Raw genomic sequence first — 24,930 nt, forward strand, 5'->3', positions numbered from 1 at the left:
CAACCCTAATTCTCTCTGATCATTAATTAATGATCTAGCAATTCCACTACTTGGTATGTATTTGAAGAAAACAAGAACACTAATTCAAAAAGTTCTATGGACCTCTATGTTCATTTCAACATTATTTACACCAAAACATAGAAGTAATCTCAATGTCCACTGATGGATGAAAGGGTAAGATGTGGTGTATATACACACACAGGCACACACACACACACACACACACACACACACGTATATGTATGATGGAATCAAATACTCAATAAAAAAGAATAAAATCTTTCTATTTGTAACAACATGGAAAAAATAGACTGAATTTCATCAAGGTTAAAAACTTTTGTGTTTCAAAGGATACCATCAAGAAAATAAAGACAAGTCACAAAATGAAAGAAAGTGTTTGTAAATCATAGTCCCTGATAAGGGACTTGTATCTAGAAAATATATATATATATGGATCAGAAGACTTAATATTGTCTTTTTTTTTTCATTTTAACTCCAGTGTAGTTAACATACAGCATTATATTAGTTTCAGGTATACAATACAGTGGTTCAACAATTCTATACACTACTCATATGTGGAATCTAAAAGACAAGACAAACCCAAGACTCATAGATACAGAGGATATATTGGTGGTTGCCAGAGCGGAAAGGTATTGGGAAGGGGACCAAAATAGATGGAAGGAATCAAGAGGTATAAAATTCCAGTTATATAATAAATAAGTCATGGGGATGCAAAGCACTTTATTAATTTCTTTGCAGTGACATGGTAACTATCATTTCATAATATATATAAATGTCAGGTAATATATATATATATATATAATATATATAAATGTCAGGTATTGTACACCTGAAAAAATACAATGCTATATGTCAATTATACCTCAATAAAAAAGGGAATCATTAAATTAAAAAAGATAAATAAATAATATCAGAAATAAACTATGGACACTACTAGTGCTTTGCAGAAATTAAAAGGGTTATAAGAAAACACTATGAATGACTGTTTGCCAAATTATATAATCTACAGGATGCAGATAAATTCCTAGAAATAACAAAAATTATCAAAACTGACTCAAGAAATAGAAAATCCCAACAGATCTGTAACAAGCAGAGAGTAGTCAAAATCTCCAAGAAAGTTCAAAATCATATGGCAGATGAGTTTTACCAAACACCTGAAAATGAATTAACACCAATCTTACTCAAATTTTTGCAAAAAATGGAAAAGGAGAGACGACTTCCTAACATATTTTATGAGGCCAGAATTATTATCCTGATACCAAATCCACACAAAGACACCATAAGAAAATGACACACCAGTATGCCTTATGAATAGAGATGAAAAAGTCCTCAAGAAAGTGCTAGCAAACTGAATGCAACAGCACACTGAAAGGACGATCCGGGGCGCCTGGGTGGCTCAGATGGCTGAGCATCTGCTTTTGGCTCAGGTCATGATCCTGGGGGTCCTGGGATGAGTCCCGCATCAGGTTCCCTGCTCAGTGGGGAGCCTGCTTCTCCCTTTGCCTCTCTCTCTCATGAATAGATAAATAAATTTTTTTAAAAAGAAAAGGATGATTCACCATGACCAGATGAGATTTATCTTAGGAATGGAGGGGTGGGCTCAACAAAAGAAAATCAACGTGATACAGCATATTAATACAACAAAAGAAACAAACCACATGGTCACATAAAGAGACGCAGAAAAAACATCTGATAAAATTTCACACCCCTTCATGATAAAAACACTCAACAAACTAGACATAGAAAGCAACTTCCTTATTATAATCAGGGGTATCTATGAAAAACCCATGGATGACCTCTTAATGGTGAAAGACTGAAAGCCTCCCTAAAATCAAGCACAAGGCAAGAATTCCCATTTTCACCACTGCTATTAAACACTGTACTGAAAGTCCTAGCCTGGTAATTAGGTGAGAAAAATAAATAAATAAAAAGCACCCAAATTGCAAAGGGAGATGTAAAAGGATCTCCATTTAAATATGACATGATTCTATATATAGAAAATCCCAAAGAAATCTATGAAACAACTACTAGAGCTAATACATAAGCCAGACTATTTGCAGGACACAACATCAACACACAGAAATCAACTGCATTTCTATAGAGAAGCAACAAACACACTTCAACAACAAAAATTAAGAAATTCCAATTCCAATTATAACAGCACCCAAAGAATAAAATGGTTTGGAATAAACTTAATCAAGGGAGAGAAAGACATATATTGAGAACTACAGAAAAGAAAACAGATTTTCTTGCTTACTGACAGAAAGAGCTAAAAATGGAAAGAAACTGCACGATAACTGAAACAAAAACCTGCAGAACCGAGAACTTGACTTTCTAAAACTTTTCGAATAGACTGCCGAGTCTTTAAATGAGGTAACTGAAGTATACATTATTTACTGGGATCTAGCTTTATACTGAGTAAAAATACCATCTGATTTCACTTATATGTGGAATTTAAGAAACAAAGCACATAAACATATGGGAAGGGGGGAAGAGAGGAAAACAAATCACAAGAGATTAAGGGCTGATGACCTGGGTGGGGCTGGGCTAGATGGGGGAGGGGGATCAAAGAGGACATGTGTCATCATGGGCACTGGGTGTTGTATGTAAGTGATGAATCACTGAATTCTACTGAAAGCATCATTACGCTATTAACTAGAATTTAAATAAAATTTTGAAAAAATAAAAATAAAAATGTAAATCATTTTGAAAAAATATATATACATATCAAGAAAAAGTTATTCTAGGAATTCAAGGACAATTTAACATTAGCAAATCTATCAATATAGCTTAACAAATTAAAATATAAAAATAGATTCTGAAAAATTATTTCACAAATTCCAAGTCAAAATCGAAGTATAATGAGAATGGAAGAAAATTCCCAACATATGAAAGAATATTTATCATACACAAAGAGCAAATATCATATTAAATGGAGAAATATTAACTATATTTCAGATAAAGTAAGGAACAAGAGATTATTACAGTTAACACTGTTTTAGAAGGTTAATCAATGCAATAAGAATATAAATTATACAAATACTATAAGAGACAAAATTATATTCGTTGAAGATAATTCAATTGATCACCTACAAAAACAATTACAATTGAAATTACCAGTCCATGAGGGTGATGAAATACAAAATAAATATATAATTCAGTAGATTTATTTTATACTAGTAATTACTAGTTTGAGATTCAAATAAAATAATCCCATTTAGTATAATGATTCCTAACCTCAAAATTCCTCGCAATAAATTTAACAAGAACATACTTATATAAATAGGACATAAAATGTTACTGAAGCATAAAGATCTGAAGAAACAGAGAAACACATTACTTCGTATTTACCTGTGAAATAGATTCCCTTTTTCTTCCTGGTAGGATGTATTCAACTGGTAATAGTGTTAATGCTCTTTCTAAAATTCTTCTGACTGTTGTCTTTCCTCCACATGTTGGGCCTACTAACATCACACCAATGCAAGTCTAAAACAAAATTGCAGATTTATGGTTTAATTTTGGTTTACTGATGGTTCAGCTGAAATCTGAAGGTTCTTATTTAGAAATACATCTCTGTATCCACAAACCCTTCCTTCAAATTACTGTTCAGTCTAGTATAACCTGGGTTCCATTTTCATTGACTAGGTTAATGTCAAAATAAACAGAAATCTCCCAATTTTAAAATTCAAGGGATAACTTTCAATTCTTGATATCTGACAGTTTATCTTTTTCCAATTCTCCTTTATTTCTATACTTTTCTCTAAGATTGGCTTCTGTAATATGGTTTATCTCAGCTTACTCTTCTCTATTCTTTTCCGTCTTTTGAGTTTTCAATGTCATTTCCATGTTAGTCTTCCCTAGTTCATCCTTCTCTTTTTCTCTCTTCTCCCTTCACTGGCCCTACCAATCTCATCAACCTGAATATCTTTAACCATGACCTGAGTTCTAATGACTCCCTGATGTGTTTATTTTCTCCAGTCTTTGGCTCTATGTGCCTGAGTGCAATCTCAGTGGTCTACTAGATACTTGCTTCTAGATGTCTCACATGATCTTCAAAGTCAACATAATCTAATCTATACCTCCTTCTCACACTTGTTGCTTCTCTAATTTCCTGATTTGTTAATAAAACCACTAGGTACCCATGTCCAAAGTTCCTCATCTCTTACAAAATTTTCTTGATCCCATCTTCTTCTGCCCAACCCAATCACTACTGGTGTTATAGAGTGAATGTTTGCAGTCTCCCTAAAACTCAAATGTTGAGGCTGACACCCAACACAATAATATTAGAAGTGAGGCCTCTGAGAGGTGATTAGGTTTAGATGAGGTCCTGAGGGTGACCTTCCTGTTCTTACAGGAAGAGGGAGAGGGAACAGAATCCAACATCTCTCTACTATGCGAAGACACAGTGAGAAGGTGACCATCTGCAAGCGAGGAAGAGAGCTCTTACCAGAAACCAAAATCTGCTAGCACTTTGATCTTAAACTTCTCAGCCTCCAGAACTGTGAGAAATGAACATCTGTTGTTTAAACCACCCTACTGATGGTATTTTGTTATGTCAGCCCAAATGGACTGGGACAAGGGGGAAAGAGTTAGATGCTAAGTCCCTCACCATCTCTTTTAGACTACTGCAAAAGCCTAAAGAAATGATTATCTTTAATATTGTACCAAATAAATACATTAAAATTCAAATATGGAAAAGCTAAAATATTTTTCACTTTCATTTCAATCTCTCTACCCTCATGTGGGTCTGGTGATTCTCTGTCTGATAATCTCATTCTGTAACTGGCAAGGTGGGAAGGGGTACAAAAGGCTTGCCTGACAAATGGAAAGGATAACTTTAAGAACACAGTTAAGTGGCCACAGCCGCATCATGGCCTCACCTGAAAGAGGGGCCACTGTCCCCTGGGAGCAATCTTACTTCTCGCCACCGCCCCCGCCCAGCAAAGCTGCTGGTTCAGTGAAGTCCTCAACTTGCAAAGATCCCACTCACACCGTGGTGGCGCCCCCTAGTGGCTCAGCCTGCCTGAGGCTGGCCGGCCCCTGCCCCATACTGGTCAGCTCTGCTCCGGGTGAGAGCTCGGACTCTGGCTTTGGCAGTGGCCTACCTCTTTGGTCTGCCCCTTGGGGAGCCACAGACTGCAGGATTCAAGATAACGCTCTCTGGGGCTGGGAACCGTGCAAACAAGTCGGGGCTGCCAACCGAACTGTGGGAGTTACTCGTGGGCCCATGATGAGGACCCGGAATCAAGCTGGTCACGCCAGACTTCCCAGACTGCTGGGACTGTAGTCCTGACACGTCACCCTGCATATGGCGACGCGTTCTCCGTCACCGACTCACAAAGTAAGGGGCCATGTGTTTGGGATGCAGGGACTACTGTCGCGCTCCAGGTTCCTGTCTCATGGTAGGAAAAGTCCCGCTGCCCGCGGCACGAATGAGCCCACATACTGCCGGCAGATCCTGCACCAGCCCTGCGCCCCCCTCTTCTGGGGCTGTCAGTGGTGGAACAGCCTTCTCAAAGACTGACCTCAGACATTCCTGACTCCACGCCCCTTCCCTTCTCTTCATCCACACACCTTACCAGGGAGGGTTGGTCATTGAATGGGGGCATCCCTAGGAGACCATTTCCTTTCATCTGCTTCCTGGGTAATTACCAGCATAAAAGAGATGGGGGATAATAGAGATCTCTTTTGAGAATTTGGGATTCATCCTGACCATTCCTGAGCATTGGGGCTTCTTTCTGTTCCTTGATGAAAACCACAGGCCACTCTGATTATACACATTCCAAAATGGGGTCCAGAGGGTTCAAATTTAATTCTGGCTCAACTGCCTGGATTCTCTTGGATTGACATGGTCTTAGCCCATTCTCTTTCTTTCCTTCCCGGCAAAAGAAAATGCCCTGATGTGGTATCCCCAACAACCCTAGGTGCATTTCATTTTACTTACTGCTGGGACTGCCAACCCCTATCAAATAGGACTGATCACGATTTAATTGTTATTCCCCTAAAATTTAATTGTTATTCCCCTAAAATTGTTATTCCCCTAAGAGAAATCTGTCAGAAGCAGCAGGAGTGGCCTCCCCGGCAAAACAATTGACCCTTGCTCAAGATGTCTTGCATATCTTCCCCACTCCTATCTCCACGGCTCACTCATTTCCTGGAGCAGACAAATGTCATCTGGCTCATGGTATGGCAAACAGGTCAGACTAGACTGCTTGTCCTCAGGTGGTCACTCCAAAAAAAAAAAAAAAAAAGAAAAAGAACTAGATCTCATTATTAGAACTGAACTCTGAACTGAGAACTGTATTCCTTGAACTGCTGTAGTCCTGTTTGGGGAACCCAACAACTATCAAGAAATTCTTTCTCAGGGTACCATGTATACCCTTAGGATTGTATTTCTTAAATAGAAGTCAGACACTACCTTGTCTCCTTCCCCCCCAAAAATGCAACTTGCACCTCAGAGGTGGTTAGTGTTAAAATCCAGTATTTAAGGAAACATCACTTGTCCCTGGGAGGCAGTCAGATCAGTCTCAACTTACTGAGCAGGGTTGTTATGGATAATAGAATGGCCCTAGTCCCTTCCTCCTTCTGGGCCAAGACACCATCTACACAGCTGAGAAACTATCTCTACCTGGATTAATCCTTTAGACCCAGAGGAATAACCAGTATACCAGCTTCAGGAGAAATCTGCCTGGCTTTCTAAGGTAGAGTCTGACGGCTTCTGGTGTGTTCAGCTGTTTGGGGCCAGAACCTGGGATGGACATGGTTGAGATTAATATTTTAGGCTGACTCCAGACTACTGTGAGAGGCTCCAGCTAAATGCTGTATGAAATAAGCTGAATATATTCGGTCCCAGCCCCTGGCCGTCAGGTTAACTAGAGTAGTCAATGGAGTGGCCCTGGGATGATTCACCAGAAGCCAAGACAGTGTATAACGAGGGGTGGAATTTTGGGGAGACAGTTCTTTACAGTCACTGACAGTTCCACATGCCTCTGAACAGAGGCATCAAAAGCTTTGTTTAGGACTGTCTTTTCAAGGATGCTTGTATAGCAAACAGTTTTTGGAAGACAGTCCTCTTACCAGGATGGAGAAGGCTTAACTCGGCTGTCGAGAATAACAAAGATAATGTTAGTGTCTCCTTCCTGAGCAAAGGCTAGGAATGTCTGCCGGTCATCCCCTTAGAAGACTGACATGTTCCTAAGTGTGGGGTTCTTCTGTGGAACACTTACCACGTGTGCAGGTATCACCCGACCCTGTGTCATCCTCTGAGAATTAAATCTTGGGGACATGGCTACTGCTGTTGCTGAGTGATAAACCGTCCTTTCTGACCCAGACGTCTAGAGCTTTCTGCCGTCCTGCAGCCGTTGCAGGCTAACTTGTTAAATCAACCCAATATGCTCATGAAGGGGAAATTGTGATATCATTAAATGAAAATTCTCACCACTGGTTATTCATTCAATTCTATCCCAATAAAAATCCAAATAAGGTTTTTAAATTTAAATTATTTATTTATTTATTTATTTTACTGGCAGTCATATTGATTATCTAAGAATCGGGGAAAGTAACAGAGAGGGAACATTCTGGCAGCGCTCCTAACAAGATAGGCGCCCTGACTTGGGCATGTTAAATAGATTAATCTGGAGGAGTCTTCCAGCGCAGTTGGAAGCAGGAAGGTCACTCTGACCTCCCCCACCTCACCTTTCTTTCCTGAAACAGGTCCTACAAGTCCCACATGAAAGGTGCCCTCCTCATACCCAGAAGACAGAGACATCCTTTCAGGGAATGTGGGGCTGACAGGCTCTGTGAACAAACCTGGTTCAGGTGGCCCCCATCTTCCTAATTACTTCCTCATCACCTGCTACACCCCCAGCCCAACCCCTCTGTCCTGTCAACTCCCCACAAATTCATTGTTTCTTTATCTAAAAGGTATAAAGCTTCCTGTTCTGGTCACTTCTTTGGGCATGTCTATTCTCTTATGAAGGTTCTCATGTAAAAAAAAAAAAAAAAATCAAACACAGTAAAATGTGCATGCTTTTCTCCTGCTAATCTGTCTTTCTCAATTTGATTTTCAGACTCAGCCAGAAACCCTAAGAGGGTCAGGGATAGCTTTTTTTTTTTCCTCTTACAATTGGCATCACCAGATATGAAGACCTATTATAAAGCTGTGGTAATTAAGACTGGTGGTTATCATAAGATAAAGACTAAAATAATAAAATATGGAAGAAATCAACAAAGAAATCCACCCTATTAGATTGGAAACACAGTACATGAGAGAAATAGCAGATCAGTGAGGAAAAGTCTTGGGAAAACTGATTATCCATCAGATCCACATTTGATGTGAATTATCTTAAAGAAAATTCCAGACAACTTAAAAATGGGAAATGCAAATATCAAAAGATTTGAGGAAAAAAATCATAGAGAATATATTTATGAAATATGATAGAAAAGATTTCTAAAAATTCACAGAAAACACAAACCACACACACACAAAAAGGACCAGCAGACTTGACTGCATTAACAATGTCTCCTGCACCAGTGAACACTAGGAACATTTCTGAAAACCCAAGATTTAGAGAATTTATTTGCAATGCACATAAACAACAAAGAAACAGGATATAAAAATGTATAAAGAAAAGTCTACACACACTTGTTAAGAAAAAGACAAAAAACCTAATTGAGAAATGAGTATGTTATATAATCTGGCAATTTGTAGGAAACTCACATGGTGATGAATATAAATATGAGAATGTACAATTTTACTGATAATCGGGGAAATGCACCGTCTTTTCCAACTGGTTCATTCATGGGCACAGAAAATTCAAAGAAGGCATAGCTGTGTGAGGCAGAACATTTACACCACATGTGGAGTGTTTTTTAGAATCATTTGGTAAAGGGACAAAGGTGAAGAAGATAAATCTATTCAAAGTTAGTTGAGGGTAGAGTAACGACATCTGGGTCAATAACAGAGTAAGCCCCTTTCTTGTTACCCTGGTTTTCTCCTTGATCAGAACTATTAACATTCAGGAGCAAAGAAGGTGCTAACACGCCATTCCTCACTTACCTGAAGCTGATTATAAAATTGTATGATTTTCTTTGTCTGAGCTGGCCATTGTTGTAAGCCCAACTGTTGAGTTGCAATAAATATTGCTTCCTAAAGAAAATAAATACATTAAAGTACATTGCAAATTAAACTCTTAATACATAATCCTATAAAATCTCTCCTAACGAGGTACCCAATACGGCACTCTATGATAGTAGTTCTTACTTTCACCAAACTGAGACTACTACTTACCCGCAAAATACAATACACACAAAATGTTATGTTCACAGACCCCTGGTAGCAAATGTATAGATGCTCCCCCAATACAAGAATTCATTCTTAGGGCACCTGGAAGGCTCAGTTCGTTGAAGATTCAACTCTTGATTTCAGCTCAAAGTCATGATCTCGGGGTCCTGGGATTGAGTCCCACCTCCTCAGTGGAGAGTCAGATTCTCTCTCTCCCTCTCTCTCTGCACCTCCCACCCCCTCTAAAATAAATAAATCTTTTTTTTTAAAAAGAATTCATTCTTTAAGATGTATTTAAGAACTGTTACCATAGTATCATTGTCTAATTATCATATGCTAAAAGAAAATTAAAAAGAGTCTATATCTTTGTGTAATTCCAATCACCATTAATGTAGGTTTTCAGGTTTGTAACAATTACTTTAATGTTTCAATATTAAGAATATTCTAGGGGAGGAGTCAAGATGGCAGAGAAGTATCAGGCTGAGACTACTTCAGGTAGTGGGAGATCAGCTAAATAGCTTATCTAAAGATTGCAAACACCTACAAATCCAAAGGGAGATCGAAGAGAAGAAGAACAGCAATTCTAGAAACAGAAAATCAACCACTATCTGAAAGGTAGGACTGGCGGAGAAGTGAATTCAAAGCGACCGCGGGGGGAGGGGCCGGCTCCCGGCGAGCGGCGGAGCAACGGAGCACAAAATCAGGACTTTTAAAAGTCTGTTCCGCTGAGGGACATCGCTCCAGAGGCTTAACTGGGGTGAAGCCCACGCGGGGTCAGCACGGCCTCAGGTCCCACAGGGTCACAGAAGGATCGGGGGTATCTGAGTGTCGCAGAGCTCACAGGTATTAGAACAGGGAAGCCGGCTACAGAGACAGAGCCGAGGAGTAAGCTCTAAACTCGGGGTTGCCTTGAACCGGTCGCAGGCTCGGTCAGCTCGGAGCGCGGCCGGAGGCAGGGTGATGGGAGTCATTGGGCGCTGTTCTCTGAGGGCGCACTGAGGAGTGGGGCCCCGGACTCTCGGCTCCTCCGGGCCGGACACCGGGAGGCCGCCATCTTTGTTCCCGTCTTCCGGAACTCTACGGAAAGCGCTCAGGGAACAAAAGCTCCCGAAAGCAAACCGAGCAAACCCCAGCGGATTACTCAGCGTGGCCCCGGGTAAGGGCGGTGCAACTCTGCCTGGGGCAAAGACGCTTGAGAATCACTACAACAGGCCCCTCCCCCAGAAGATCAACGAGAAACCCAGCCAGGACCAAGTTCACCTACCCAGGAGTGCAGTTTCAACACCAAGGAGAGCGGCGGAATTCCAGAGGAGAAGAAAGCAAAGCACGAAACTCATGGCTTTCTCCCCATGATTCTTTAGCCTTGCAGTTAATTTAATTTTTTTTTCTTTTTCAATTTTTTTTCTCTTCTTCTGCTAAATTTTTTAAATTTTTACCGTTTTCTTTTTTAACGTTTTTTAAATAGTTTATCATATATATATATATATATATATATATATATATATATTTCCTTTTTATATTTTTTCTTCATCAGCTTTCTTATTTTAATAGTTTCTTCTTCTCTTTTTTTCTTTCTGAACCCCTTTTTATCCCCTTCTCCCCCCTCACGATTTGGGATCTCTTTTGATTTGGCTAAAGCATATTTTCCTGGGGTCTTTGCCACCCTTTTAGTATTTTACTTGCTCCTTCATATACTCTTATCTGGACAAAATGACAAGGTGGAAAAATTCACAACAAAAAAAAAGAACAAGAAGCAGTACCAAAGGCTAGGGACCTAATCAATACAGACATTGGTAACATGTCTGATATAGAGTTCAGAATGACGATTCTCAAGGTTCTAGCCGGGCTTGAAAAAGGCATGGAAGATATTAAAGCAACCCTCTCGGGAGATATAAAAGCCCTTTCTGGAGAAATAAAAGAACTAAAGTCTAACCAAGTTGAAATCAAAAAAGCTATTAATGAGGTGCAATTAAAATGGAGGCTCTCACCGCTAGGATAAATGAGGCAGAAGAAAGAATTAGCGATATAGAAGACCAAATGACAGAGAATAAAGAAGCTGAGCAAAAGAGGGACAAACAGCTACTGGACCACGAGGGGAGAATTCGAGAGATAAGTGACACCATAAGACGAAACAACATTAGAATAATTGGGATTCCAGAAGAAGAGGAAACAGAGAGGGGAGCAGAAGGTATGTTGGAGAGAATTATTGGAGAGAATTTCCCCACTATGGCAAAGGGAACAAGCATCAAAATCCAGGAGGTTCAGAGAACCCCCCTCAAATACAATAAGAATAGGTCCACACCCCGTCACCTAACAGTAAAATTTACAAGTCTTAGTGACAAAGAAAAAATCCTGAAAGCAGCCCGGGAAAAGAAGTCTGTAACGTACAATGGTAAAAATATTAGATTGGCAGCAGACTTATCCACAGAGACCTGGCAGGCCAGAAAGAGCTGGCATGATATATTCAGAGTACTAAATGAGAAAAACATGCAGCCAAGAATACTATATCCAGCTAGGCTATCATTGAAAATAGAAGGAGAGATTAAAAGCTTCCAGGACAAACAAAAACTGAAAGAATTTGCAAATACCAAACCAGCTCTACAGAAAATATTGAAAGGGGTCCTCTAAGCAAAGAGAGACCCTCAAAGTAGTAGATCAGAAAGAAACAGAGACAAAATACAATAACAGTCACCTTACAGGCAATACAATGACACTAAATTCATATCTCTCAATACTTACCCTGAATGTTAATGGGCTAAATGCCCCAATCAAAAGACACAGGGTATCAGAATGGATAAAAAAACAAAACCCATCTATATGTTGCCTACAAGAAACTCATCTTAAACCCAAAGACACCTCCAGGTTTAAAGTGAGGGGGTGGAAAAGAATTTACCATGCTAATGGACATCAGAAGAAAGCAGGAGTGGCAATCCTTATATCAGATCAATTAGATTTTAAGCCAAAGACTATAATAAGAGATGAGGAAGGACACTATATCATACTCAAAGGAACTGTCCAACAAGAAGATCTAACAATTTTAAATATCTATGCCCCTAACGTGGGAGCAGCCAACTATATAAACCAATTAATAACAAAATCAAAGAAACACATCGACAAGAATACAATAATAGTAGGGGATTTTAACACTCCCCTCACTGAAATGGACAGATCATCCAAGCAAAAGATCAACAAGGAAATCAAGGCCTTAAATGACACACTGGACCAGATGGACATCACAGATATATTCAGAACATTTCATCCTAAAGCAACAGAATACACATTCTTCTCTAGTGCACATGGAACATTCTCCAGAATAGATCACATTCTTGGTCCTGAATCAAGTCTCAACCGGTATCAAAAGATTGGGATCATTCCCTGCATATTTTCAGACCACAATGCTCTAAAGCTAGAACTCAATAACAAGAGGAAATTTGGAAAGAACCCAAATACATGGAGACTAAACAGCATCCTTCTAAAGAATGAATGGGTCAACCGGGAAATTAAAGAAGAATTGAAAAAATTTATGGAAACAAATGATAATGAAAACACAACGGTTCAGAATCTGTGGGACACAACAAAGGCAGTCCTGAGAGGAAAATATATAGCGGTACAAGCCTTTCTCAAGAAACAAGAAAGGTCTCAGGTACACAACCTAACCCTATACCTAAAGGAGCTGGAGAAAGAACAAGAAAGAAACCCTAAACCCAGCAGGAGAAGAGAAATCATAAAGATCAGAGCAGAAATCAATGAAATAGAAACCAAAAAAACAATAGAACAAATCAACGAAACTAGGAGCTGGTTCTTTGAAAGAATTAATAAGATTGATAAACCCCTGGCCAGACTTATCAAAAAGAAAAGAGAAAGGACCCAAATAAATAAAATCATGAAGGAAAGAGGAGAGATCACAACGAACACCAAAGAAATACAGACAATTATAAGAACATACTATGAGCAACTCTACGCCAACAAATTTGACAATCTGGAAGAAATGGATGCATTCCTAGAGACATATAAACTACCACAACTGAACCAGGAAGAAATGGAAAGCCTGAACAGACCCATAACCAGTAAGGAGATTGAAACAGTCATCAAAAATCTCCAAACAAACAAAAGCCCAGGGCCAGATGGCTTCCCGGGGGAATTCTACCAAACATTTAAAGAAGAACTAATTCCTATTCTCCTGAAACTGTTCCAAAAAATAGAAATAGAAGGAAAACTTCCAAACTCACTTTATGAGGCCAGCATCACCTTGATCCCAAAACCAGACAAGGATCCCATCAAAAAAGACAACTACAGACCAATATTCTTGATGAACACAGATGCAAAAATTCTCGCCAAAATACTAGCCAATAGGATTCAACAGTACATTAAAAGGATTATTCACCACGACCAAGTGGGATTTATTCCAGTGCTGCAAGGTTGGTTCGACATCCGCAAATCAATCAATGTGATACAACACATTATTAAAAGAAAGAACAAGAATCATATGATACTCTCCATAGATGCTGAAAAAGCATTTGACAAAGTACAACATCCCTTCCTGATCAAAACTCTTCAAAGTATAGGGATAGACGGCACATACATCAATATTATCAAAGCCATCTATGAAAAACCCACCGCAAATATTCTCAATGGAGAAAAACTGAAAGCTTTTCCACTAAGGTCAGGAACACGGCAGGGATGTCCGTTATCACCACTGCTATTCAACATAGTACTAGAAGTCCTAGCCTCAGCAATCAGACAACAAAAGGAAATTAGAGGCATCCAAATCAGCAAAGAAGAAGTCAAACTATCACTCTTCGCAGATGATATGATACTATATGTGGAAAACCCAAAAGACTCCACTCCAAAACTGCTAGAACTTGTACAGGAATTCAGTAAAGTGTCAGGATATAAAATCAATGCACAGAAATCAGTTGCATTTCTCTACACCAACAACAAGACAGAAGAAAGAGAAATTAAGGAGTCCATCCCATTTACAATTGCACCCAAAACTATAAGATACCTAGGAATAAACCTAACCAAAGAGACTAAGAATCTATACACAGAAAACTATAAAGTACTCATGAAAGAAATTGAGGAAGACACAAAGAAATGGAAAAATGTTCCATGCTCCTGGATTGGAAGAATAAATATTGTGAAGATGTCTATGCTACCTAAAGCAATCTACACATTTAATGCAATTCCTATCAAAGTACCATCCATTTTTTTCAAAGAAATGGAACAAATAATCCTAAAATTTATATGGAACCAGAAAAGACCTCGAATAGCCAAAGGAATATTGAAAAAGAAAGCCAAAGTTGGTGGCATCACAATTCCGGACTTCAAGCTCTATTACAAAGCTGTCATCATCAAGACAGCATGGTACTGGCACAAAAACAGACACATAGATCAGTGGAAAAGAATAGAGAGCCCAGAAATAGACCCTCAACTCTATGGTCAACTCATCTTCGACAAAGCAGGAAAGAATGTCCACTGGAAAAAAGACAGCCTCTTCAATAAATGGTGTTGGGAAAATTGGACAGCCACATGCAGAAAAATGAAATTGGATCATTTCCTTACACCACACATGAAAATAGACTCAAAATGGATGAAGGATCTCAATGTGAGAAAGGAATCCATCATAATCCTTGAGGAGAACACAGGCAGCAACCTCTTCGACCTCAGCCGCAGCAATATCTTCCTAGGAACATCGCCAAAGGCAAGGGAAGCAAGGGCAAAAATGAACTATTGGGATTTTATCAAGATCAAAAGCTTCTGAACAACAAAGGAAACAGTTAACAAAACCAAAAGACAACTGACAGAATGGGAGAAGACATTTGCAAATGACATATCAGATAAAGGGCTAGTGTCCAAAATCTATAAAGAACTTAGCAAACTCAACACCCAAAGAACAAATAATCCAATCAAGAAATGGGCAGAGGACATGAACAGACATTTCTGCAAAGAAGACATCCAGATGGCCAACAGACACATGAAAATTGCTCCATATCACTCGGCATCAGGGAAATACAAATCAAAACCACCATGAGATATCACCTCACACCAGTCAGAATGGCTAAAATTAACAAGTCAGGAAATGACAGATGCTGGCGAGGATGCGGAGAAAGGGGAACACTCCTACACTGTTGGTGGGAATGCAAGCTGGTGCAACCACTCTGGAAAACAGCATGGAGGTTCCTCAAAATGTTGAAAATAGAACTACCCTATGACCCAGCAATTGCACTAAAGATACAAACGTAGTGATCCGAAGGGGCACGTGCACCCGAATGTTTATAGCAGCAATGTCTACAATAGCCAAACTATGGAAAGAACCTAGATGTCCATCAACAGACGAATGGATAAAGAAGATGTGGTATATATACACAATGGAATACTATGCAGCCATCAAAAGAAATGAAATCTTGCCATTTGCGACGACGTGGATGGAACTAGAGGGTATCATGCTTAGCGAAATAAGTCAATCGGAGAAAGACAACTATCATATGATCTCCCTGATATGAGGGAGAGGAGATGCAACATGGGGGGTTAAGGGGGTAGGAGAAGAATACATGTAACAAGATGGGATTGGGAGGGAGACAAACCATAAGTGACTCTTAATCTCACAAAACAAACTGTGGGTTGATGGGGGGAGGGGGGTTGGGAGAGGGAGGGTGGGGTTATGGATATTGGGGAGGGTATGTGCTATGATGAGTGCTGTGAAGTGTGTAAACCTGGTAATTCGCAGACCTGTACCCCTGGGGATAAAAATATATGTTTATAAAAAATAAAATTTAAAAAAGATAAAAAAAAAAAAAAGAATATTCTAGGATGGGCAGTGCCTGGGTGGCTCAGATGGTTAAGCATCTGTCTTTGGCTGGGATTGAGCCCTGTGTCCGGCTCCCTGATCAGCAGGGAGTCTGTTTCTCCCTCTCCTCATGCTTTCTCTGTATCTCTGCCTCAAATGAATAAAATCTTAAAAAAATATTCTAGGATAGTAAGTACAATTTGCAAGATCGAGGACTTGACGTGGTTAGACATGAAAACATCCAGTAAGTCATGGAAGGTTAGAAAGATACTTAATATTTTAATGCAGGAGTTACAAGGGCATCCGTGTTTCATTCTTAATGTGAGGTTTAGGGACGCCTGGGTGGCTCAGTCGGTAAAGCGTCTGCCTTCAGCTCAGGTCATGATCTCAGGGTCCTGGGATCGAGTCCCACTTCAGGCACCCTGCTCAGTGAGGAGCCTGCTTCTCCCTCTCCTTCTGCCCCTGGCTCAGTGCTTGCTCGCTCGCTCTATCTCAAATACAAAAAAAATGTTAAAAAAATAAAGTGGGGTTTAGTTCAGTGTCAATACTATAAGCAAATGTCCCTACAGAAAAAAGTGGGATTTATCCTTTTTCTCACTGACCTCTCCTACTCCATTTCTCATTCCTTGCATTCCCATGATGGGACACAGTTGCTGCTGAAGGAGACACAGAACACTCAGCAGGACTCCACAAATGGAGAAAAAATAGCTCCTATGGCCAAGCTACTGGAGATAGGAAATCAGCTGAGAGCAACTTCATTTATTTTTAAAATTTTATTTACATTCAATTAATTAATATCAGTGTATTATTAGTTTCAGAGGTAGAGTTCAGTGATTAGTCAGTTGTGAAGAACACCCAGCGCTCATTACTTCACGTGCCCTCCTTAGTGCCTATCACCCTGCTATCCCATCCCCCCACCCACGACCCCTCCAGCAACCCGCAGTTAGTTTCCTAGAGTTAAGAGTCTCTCATGGTTTGTCTCCCTCTCTGATTTCATCTTGTTGGATTTTCCCCTCCCTTCCTCAGTCTCCTCTGTTTTGTTTCTTAAATTCCACCTATGAGTGAATCATATAATTATCTTTCTCTGATTGACTTATTTCATGTAGCATAATACTCCCCTCTAGCTCCATCCATGTCATTGCAAAGGGCAAGATTTCTTTCTTTTTTTTTTTTTTTTTTTGATGGCTGAGTAGTATCCCATTGTATATATATACTACATCTTCTTTATCCACTCATCTGCTGGTAGACATCTGGACTCTTCCCACAGTTTGCCTGTTGGGGACATTGCTGCTATAAGCACTGGGGTGCAGATGTCCCTTCAGATCGCTCCATTTCTATCTTTGAGGCAAATACCCAGTAGTGCAATGAGAGCAACCTCTTTTAAATGGAGTTGATGAGACACCCACATTAGGCCTGAATGTGGAGCAGTTTCAGATGCGGGGGCTAGGAATTCTCCGCCACAGACAATTCAAACCTAGACACCTGCCTGGACGTAGGCCAACAGTCTGCAGGAGTGGACCAGGGATAGCACGGGAGTCTGAGGATCAGCAGAAGTGGGATAATCTAAAGAAGAGATATTTGGACATGCCATCTCTCCTGGTTAAAGACTTTCACAATTCCTTACTTAGGAAGGTTTTGAAACAAAAATCATAATCCTACCATAAAGTATTTATGGTTGTAAATGATGTTCCATAGAGTCAGCCGCCTGGCAAACTGTACATCATTTATGTACCATATTAGGATATGGTTTTGGTGATTCTTTGTTAATTCTATGGTTGCTCTGAGTTAATGACACCCCCGCCCCAACACTGTAGATGTTGTTAGAGACAGAAATGGGAATAGGCTGGAGAGGTTCCAGTTGTCTCTTGCACGCAATTCAGATTCTAGTACCTCAAATGAACAAGGGATGTAAACAGCCCACCTACAGCGTATTTATTTACGAACATGTATTCCTACGTGGATATGCTATCTGTGACTGGTCACTGTGTAAACCATCAAAAATTCACTATTAAATGAAAGACTGGATTATTCCAAATTTAATATTAAACCTATAAATTGTGAACTTTGTGTCATTTCTCTAGCCATATATCATTATTTGGCAACATTTTATTAATAGTTTATTTAACAGCTGAAAGCCTTCATATTTATAATGTAAAAATTATGTGAAGGGGAAAGAAGCAGAATAAACTGATGCTTGTAAACTGACTTGTAAAACTGAGGAAGAGATGAATATAAAAGGTTAAAAAGTCAAACCATCAACGTGCACCTAGAAATGCTATTATGAAGGCAATGCCATTTGTTTTAGCTACAACTTGAAAATGTTAAAGGTAACACATAACTGGAGAAAGGAGAGGAAGGAATATGTAGGCTGGGGAGAAACAAAAAGATGCTTATATAAGAGAGAGAAAGTGAAAATTGTCAACTAACATCTTCCTTCCCTTTTTCTAGCAGACTGAAAATCCTCAAAATGTAAGTATAAATATGCAGAATGTAGACAATAGCTTAGATGCAACCATCCATCTTATATCTCCTGGAAGCCACATAGCACAAAACCACAAAGATATCTACATATAGATATAGATATCTATATAAATATCTATATCAATATATCTTATATCTATATCTCTATACATATATATAGACATATCTATATATCTATATGTTTTCATTACAATAAGAATACAGAAAAATCTGCAATATCTAAAACACAGGTAAGTGCTATGAAAACAGTTAAGCTGATTTAGCTTAGAGTTTGGACCTACAGTTTGTTGGTTTAGAAAAATCCAACTCATTGAATCACATGGAACAGAGAATCTCAGAGCATAAGTCCCCTTCCTGTCAACAGAGAACTAAAAATAAATGGCTCCATATTAAAACAGCCAACAGAATATGAAAACACATAGCTAGAGAATTTAAAGTAAGATTTGGAATATCAAAGACAAAATGAAATTTTTCAAAGCTTCCAGAGAGACCTGCAGAGAAGATGGTGGAGTAGAAGGGTCCTGAGCTCACCTCATCCCATGGATACAACTAGGTAACACTCACGTCTGTGTAAATGACTCAGAAGATTCCCCAAAGACTGGTAGGACATGCTCTCCACAGCTACACACTGAGAAGAAGCCACCTTGAAGAGGATAGGATGGGCAGAGACACAGCTGGGAACCAAACAGATCTGTGACACTGACAGACCTGTGACACCATCTGCAGGAGGGAGGGATCTGAGGGCACAGGAAGGGGAAGAGGAGCAGATGCCAGCCCAGGCACAGGGACCCATACCGAGAAGAGGGATCCCCATAACACTGCCTTTGAAAACCAGAGGGGCGTAACTTTGTGAGCTCTTACATTCAGTGTGGCTTACCACCTGGAACTTTAAAGATCAGCGGGTTCAGATAGGAAGCTGAGTCCCTGCCCTTAAAGAGACAGCACAACAGCAAGAGACATAGCTGATTTTCCTAACACAGAGAAACAGACACAGCAATAGACAGAATGAGGAGACAGAGGAATATGTCCCAAATGAAAGAGCAGAACAAAATTAGAGCAAGAGACCTAAACAAAATGGAAATGAGTAATAGGTCTGATAGTGAATTTAAAGTAATGCTCATAAATATCCTCACCAGAATTGAGAAAGGAGTGCAGAACTTCCATGAGACCTTCCACCAAGAGATAGGAGACATAAAAAAGAACAATTAGAGCTACTGGACTCACTTAATGGAAATAAAAATAGACCACCTGGAATAAATAGCAAACAAGAGGAAGTAGAATGGATCAGCCACCTGGAGGACAGAGTCATGGAAAGTAATCAAGCTGAGCAGATAATAAAGGAAAAAAGATACACAAAATGAGAATAGACCCAGGGAACTCAGCAACACTGTCAAGCATAACAGTTATGTGATAGGGATCCCAGAAGGAGAAGAGTGAGAAAAGGGGGCAGAAGATTTGTCTGAAGAAAGGATAGCTAAAAACTTCCTGAATCTGGGAAAGGAAAGAGAAATCCAGATCCAAGAGACATAGAGAAACTCCAACAAAACCAATTCAAAAGGGCTCCACACCTAGACACAAAGTAAATAATATGACAAAAAGTAGTGATAAAGAATTTTAAAAGCAGCAAGAGGAAGAAAAGCAGTTATATACAAGGGAAACCCCATACAGCTATCAGTGGATTTTTCAGCAGAAACTTTGTAGGCCAGAAGGGAGTAGAATGATATATTCAAAGTGCTGAAAGGAAAAAATTTGGAGCCAAGAATATCCAGTAAGGCTCTCGTTCAGACCAGAAGGAGAGAAAGAGCTTCCCAGACAAGCAAGAGTTAAAGGAATTAATGACACTAAACCAGCCCTCCAAGAAATGTTAAAAAATATTCTTTGGGGCACCTGGGTGGCTCAGTGGGTTACTCCTCTGCCTTCAGCTCAGGTCATGATCTCAGGGTCCTGGGATCAAGCCCTGCATTGGGCTCTCTGCTTAGCAGGGAGCCTGCTTCCCTCTCTCTCTGCCTGCTGCTCTGCCTACTTGTGAACTCTCTCTCTCTCTCTGTCAAACAAATAAATAGAATCTTAAAAAAATATATTCTTTGAGTGGAAAGGAAAGACCATAAGCAGGAATAAGAAAAGTTGGATGCACAAAAGAGGCAAAAATAAGTGTTTATCTATAAAATTCAGTCAAGAGATTCACAAAAAGGGATTCATTTTACTTTCATAAAAAACTGTAAAAAATGTCACCATATACCTAAGATGTGGGAGGAAGAGGAATAAGAATGAGTTCAATAAATGGAATTATTGATTGTTGTTTAGGTTTTACACCTAAAACTAATATAACACTATATTTTAACCATAATGGAACTAGAATTAAAAAAAAAGAGCAAAACCCCCCAAAACCCCAAAACCCACAGGAAACAACAGGTGTTGGTGATGATATGGAAAAAAAGGAACCCTCATGCACTGTTGGTGGGAACACAAACTGGTGTAGCCACTCCAGGAAACAGTATGGAGGTTCATAAAAAAAAATAAGAATAGAATTACCATATGATCTAGTAATTTCACTACTGGATATTTACCTAAAGAAATGCAAACAGTAATTTGAAAAAACATACACACTCCTATGTTTACTGCAGCTTTACAATAGTAAGGTATGCAAACAGCCCAAATCCCCATTGTTGGATGAATGGGTAAAGAAGATATGGTGTGTGTGTATGTATGTATATATATATATATATATATATATATATATATATATATATACAGTACAATATCACCCAGCCATAAAAAAGACTGAAATCTTACCATTCACAACAACATAGATGGATCTAGAGAGTATAATTCTAAGTGAAATAAGTCAAAGAAAGACAAATATTGTATGGTTTCACTTACATGTGGAATTTAAGGAGAATAAGAAATAAATATATATCCACTTATATCATCAAACTATATAAGGGCAGCAATGGGCAGAAATGCAGGGAAAACAGATGTGAATCAACAATTGTACTTAATATCTTAATACATCACTTTTAGAAACTGATGGATCAATAAAAAATAGGTATCTAAGCTGTGTAATAGTGTATGTATATAACATTAAGTCCAATGAGCATAGAACACATATTATTTCAGAGCACACATGAGGCACTTACAAAACCGTATCATTAGCGGGTGTAGGAAACCCCATGAAGGTTATTTCAAAAGGATAAATATGTACAGTATAGCATACAGTCCCTAATCAAAACTAACCAGAAATGGAGATTAATAATATATGGATAGTTTAAATGCTCAGAAATTGGCAAAAAATAACTAATGGGCTATAAAAAATTATAAAGAAATATGTATAACTAAATGTTAATTAAAATACTACATGTGAAAACTTAAAGGATGGGGCGCCTGGGTGGCTCAGTGGGTTAAGCCACTGCCTTTGGCTCAGGTCATGATCCCAGGGTCCTGGGATTGAGTCCTGCATCAGGCTTTCTGCTCAGCAGGGAGCCTGCTTCCCTCTCTCTCTCTCTGCCTATTTGTGATCTCTCTCTGTCAAATAAATAAATAATATCTTTAAAAACAAACAAAAAAACCTTGTAGGAAACAGCTATAGGAATACTGAGAGGAAAATTCACATCTTTAAATACTTTAGGAAGAAACAGATAAAAAACAAACTAAGCACTAAACTTAAGAATAGGAGAACAAGTCAAATGAAATAAATAGAATGTAAATAATGAAGGACAGAAATCAACCAAATAGATCAAGGAAATAAAAAGTGAAACAAAAATCAAAACCAAATGTTACCTCTCTGAAAAAACTGATCATGCACAGACCTCAGGCAAGAATGATCATTACGAAGGAACAGAAATAACTGTAGCAGAGCCTGGAAAGTGGTGAGAGTAGTAGAGACAACTTCAGTTAATGCATTTAGAAACACACATGTGTTGTATGAACACAGGGAGTGTGAAGGGCTCACTAAGTGATTCAAAGCCTCTCCCTCCCACCCCTACCAAATCCAGATCCAAGTATTTTTACAGTGAGTTTGATCAAAAATCTAATCTTCTACAAATTTTTCCAGAAAACATAAGAACATTTGTTGTTCAGTCTACTTTGAGGAGCTGGGATAATCTTGATTCTAAAAACAGGTAAGGACACCTCATTTTTAAGTGTACATGTGAAAATCTTAAATAAAATATTAACTAACTTAATACAATAGTATATAAAAATCACATGAGGATAAAACGTGGAATATCCCAGGAATGCAGGAGTGATGCAACCCTGGAAAGGTTTCATAAGCAAAGGAGAATATGGGACACAAGGATGGGAGGAAAGAGGTATGGCTGTCATTCTTATATGATCGGCCAACAAAATCCCCAGGGAACACATAAAATCAGTGCTAATTCTGATCTACTGAGACACTTCACCAAGGCTGCCATATTCAAGGGGAGACTCAAATCAAAGGCATTTCAGCACATGTGCTATACACCACTGAGAATATTATAACTATGACACCAGTATCGCCAAGAACTCTACCACACTGTGAAGTCACTGAGGGCATTGCGTGGCCATGCAGCCGGGAGGCCGGAAGCTGGAGAGCACTGGGTGGGTCCAGGGCCGTGGGCCGGGGAAGCACAGACCCCTTTCCTGCACAGAGTCACAGACAGCATTTCTAATGTACAAAGCTAAAAAAAATTAAAAAACAGGTAATATTGTCGAATTTGGGCAGTGAAAGAGAGAGTAGAAAGGAGAAAAGAAGACGTACATCATTGTTCATATTAGGGACTAACATAATATCCAAATAGCTGGAAAACTATGGATATTATGATAAAGATGTATAAAGTTACCCTTAGAATAAAAATACTAGCCTGCATAAAAATCTGTAGAATAAAACAAAATTTAAAAACCACTTCAGGGGCGCCTGGGTGGCTCAGTGGGTTAAAGCCTCTCCCTTCGGCAGGTCATTATCCCAGGGTCCAGGGATCGAGCCCCACATCGGGCTCTCTGCTGCTGCTTCCTCCTCTCTCTCTCTGCATGCCTGTCTGCCTGCTTGTGACTTCTCTTTCTGTGTGTCAAATAAATAGAATCTTTAAATTAAAAAAAAAATAAAAAAAAAAATAAAAACCACTTCACTTTGTGGAATTTATAAAGTTGGGGAAAAAAAGTCCACAAGTCCAAAAGGCAAACAATGGCATAACCGTCTGAACAAAGTGGAATTCAAGCCAAAAACCACACACCAGGACCCAAAAGCGCTGCTTGTTGAAGGGTACAACTCCTGCAATGATGTGTTATTGGTATCCGTGTGTCAGACGACACAGTAACGAAAATTAGGAAGAAGAGGGTGGAAGGGTGAATAGGAATGTGCCGAGAGGAGACACGAGTTCACTTCTGAGTCCAAGGACAACAAGTAAACAAGTACAAGTCCATCTGTGGCACGTGTAGCACCATCGAAAAGATAGAGAAAATGGGGTTGAGCTGCCTCTGCATCCATTCTGTCCCATCCATCCAACAGCCTGTGGGGATGTGACCCTGACCCTCCCGCTGGCACAGGCCCCCAGATGGAAGCCTGCAGAGCCGAGAGCAGGCATGAGCTGGTGGTGACATGTCCCTGCCTCCTGGGATCTTCCCCTTACAGGCTCCTTAGACAGCACCCACCAGGAACTTGCCAAATTCCTGCTCTGTTTGGTTTACCCTGGCCAATGCAGCCTTAGCCTGGGAATCCCAAAAGCAGCCCGGCCATGGCCCCTGATGAAGGCGGGTGCCCCAGCCCTGCCTCTCTGCCGGCACCCTGCCTCGTCCTCCCCAGGGGGCTCCTGGAGGCCTGTCCTGCAAACTTCCTCCAAGACCTGTGAGTAATAAGCATCTCTATTTCAGTGTCTCTTGCCGAACTGTAGCTCACCAGCCAGTACCCTACGCATCACTTAATAAATGGGAAATGAACAGTCTTAACAAATGGAGATAAACAAAACTCTGTCTTCTATTTGCAGTCCAGAGATACCTTTTTTCCATGTGCATAGGGACTATGCACAAAAGTTACCTATCCATTAGGCCATTAAAAAGTCTAAATTCTTAAGGAAGAGTAACAAAGATAATATTCTCTGATGATAATTAAGTAAAACCAGAAATTGGTAACAAAATCAGAAAATAAAAAGGTCTTTACCTGGAAATTAAAAGCATGAAAAACCTCTGTCTTGAAAGAACACTTAGAAAAGAAGGAAATACACATTGGTCTATCAAATTTCTGGGGAAAAATGCTTAGGAAAACACCACCCACCTGAACTTACAGCCTCTATATCTAAGGCAGTGCTTGGACGAAGTTACATAGTTTTCTTTGCTGGGCTTTTGTTTTTGTTTTTGTTTTTTAAGTAGGTTTCATGCCCAGCACGAA

The 24,930-nt window shown here is 39.5% G+C and overlaps 1 protein-coding gene across 1 annotated transcript in view; it reads right to left on the reverse strand.

The window, feature by feature from the left end:
- Window positions 1–24,930, reverse strand: part of DNAH14 (dynein axonemal heavy chain 14) — a 326,637-nt gene that overhangs the window by 163,587 nt on the left and 138,120 nt on the right. The window contains exons 35-36 of the mRNA XM_047705359.1: window positions 9,080–9,169; window positions 3,373–3,507 (exon numbers count right to left, since the gene is read on the reverse strand). Coding sequence (XP_047561315.1) covers window positions 3,373–3,507; window positions 9,080–9,169 — 225 coding nt within the window. The remainder of the gene's footprint in view (window positions 1–3,372; window positions 3,508–9,079; window positions 9,170–24,930) is intronic.

Source organism: Lutra lutra, chromosome 15, assembly GCF_902655055.1.
Source record: "Lutra lutra chromosome 15, mLutLut1.2, whole genome shotgun sequence".
Classification (NCBI taxonomy): Eukaryota; Metazoa; Chordata; class Mammalia; order Carnivora; family Mustelidae; genus Lutra; species Lutra lutra.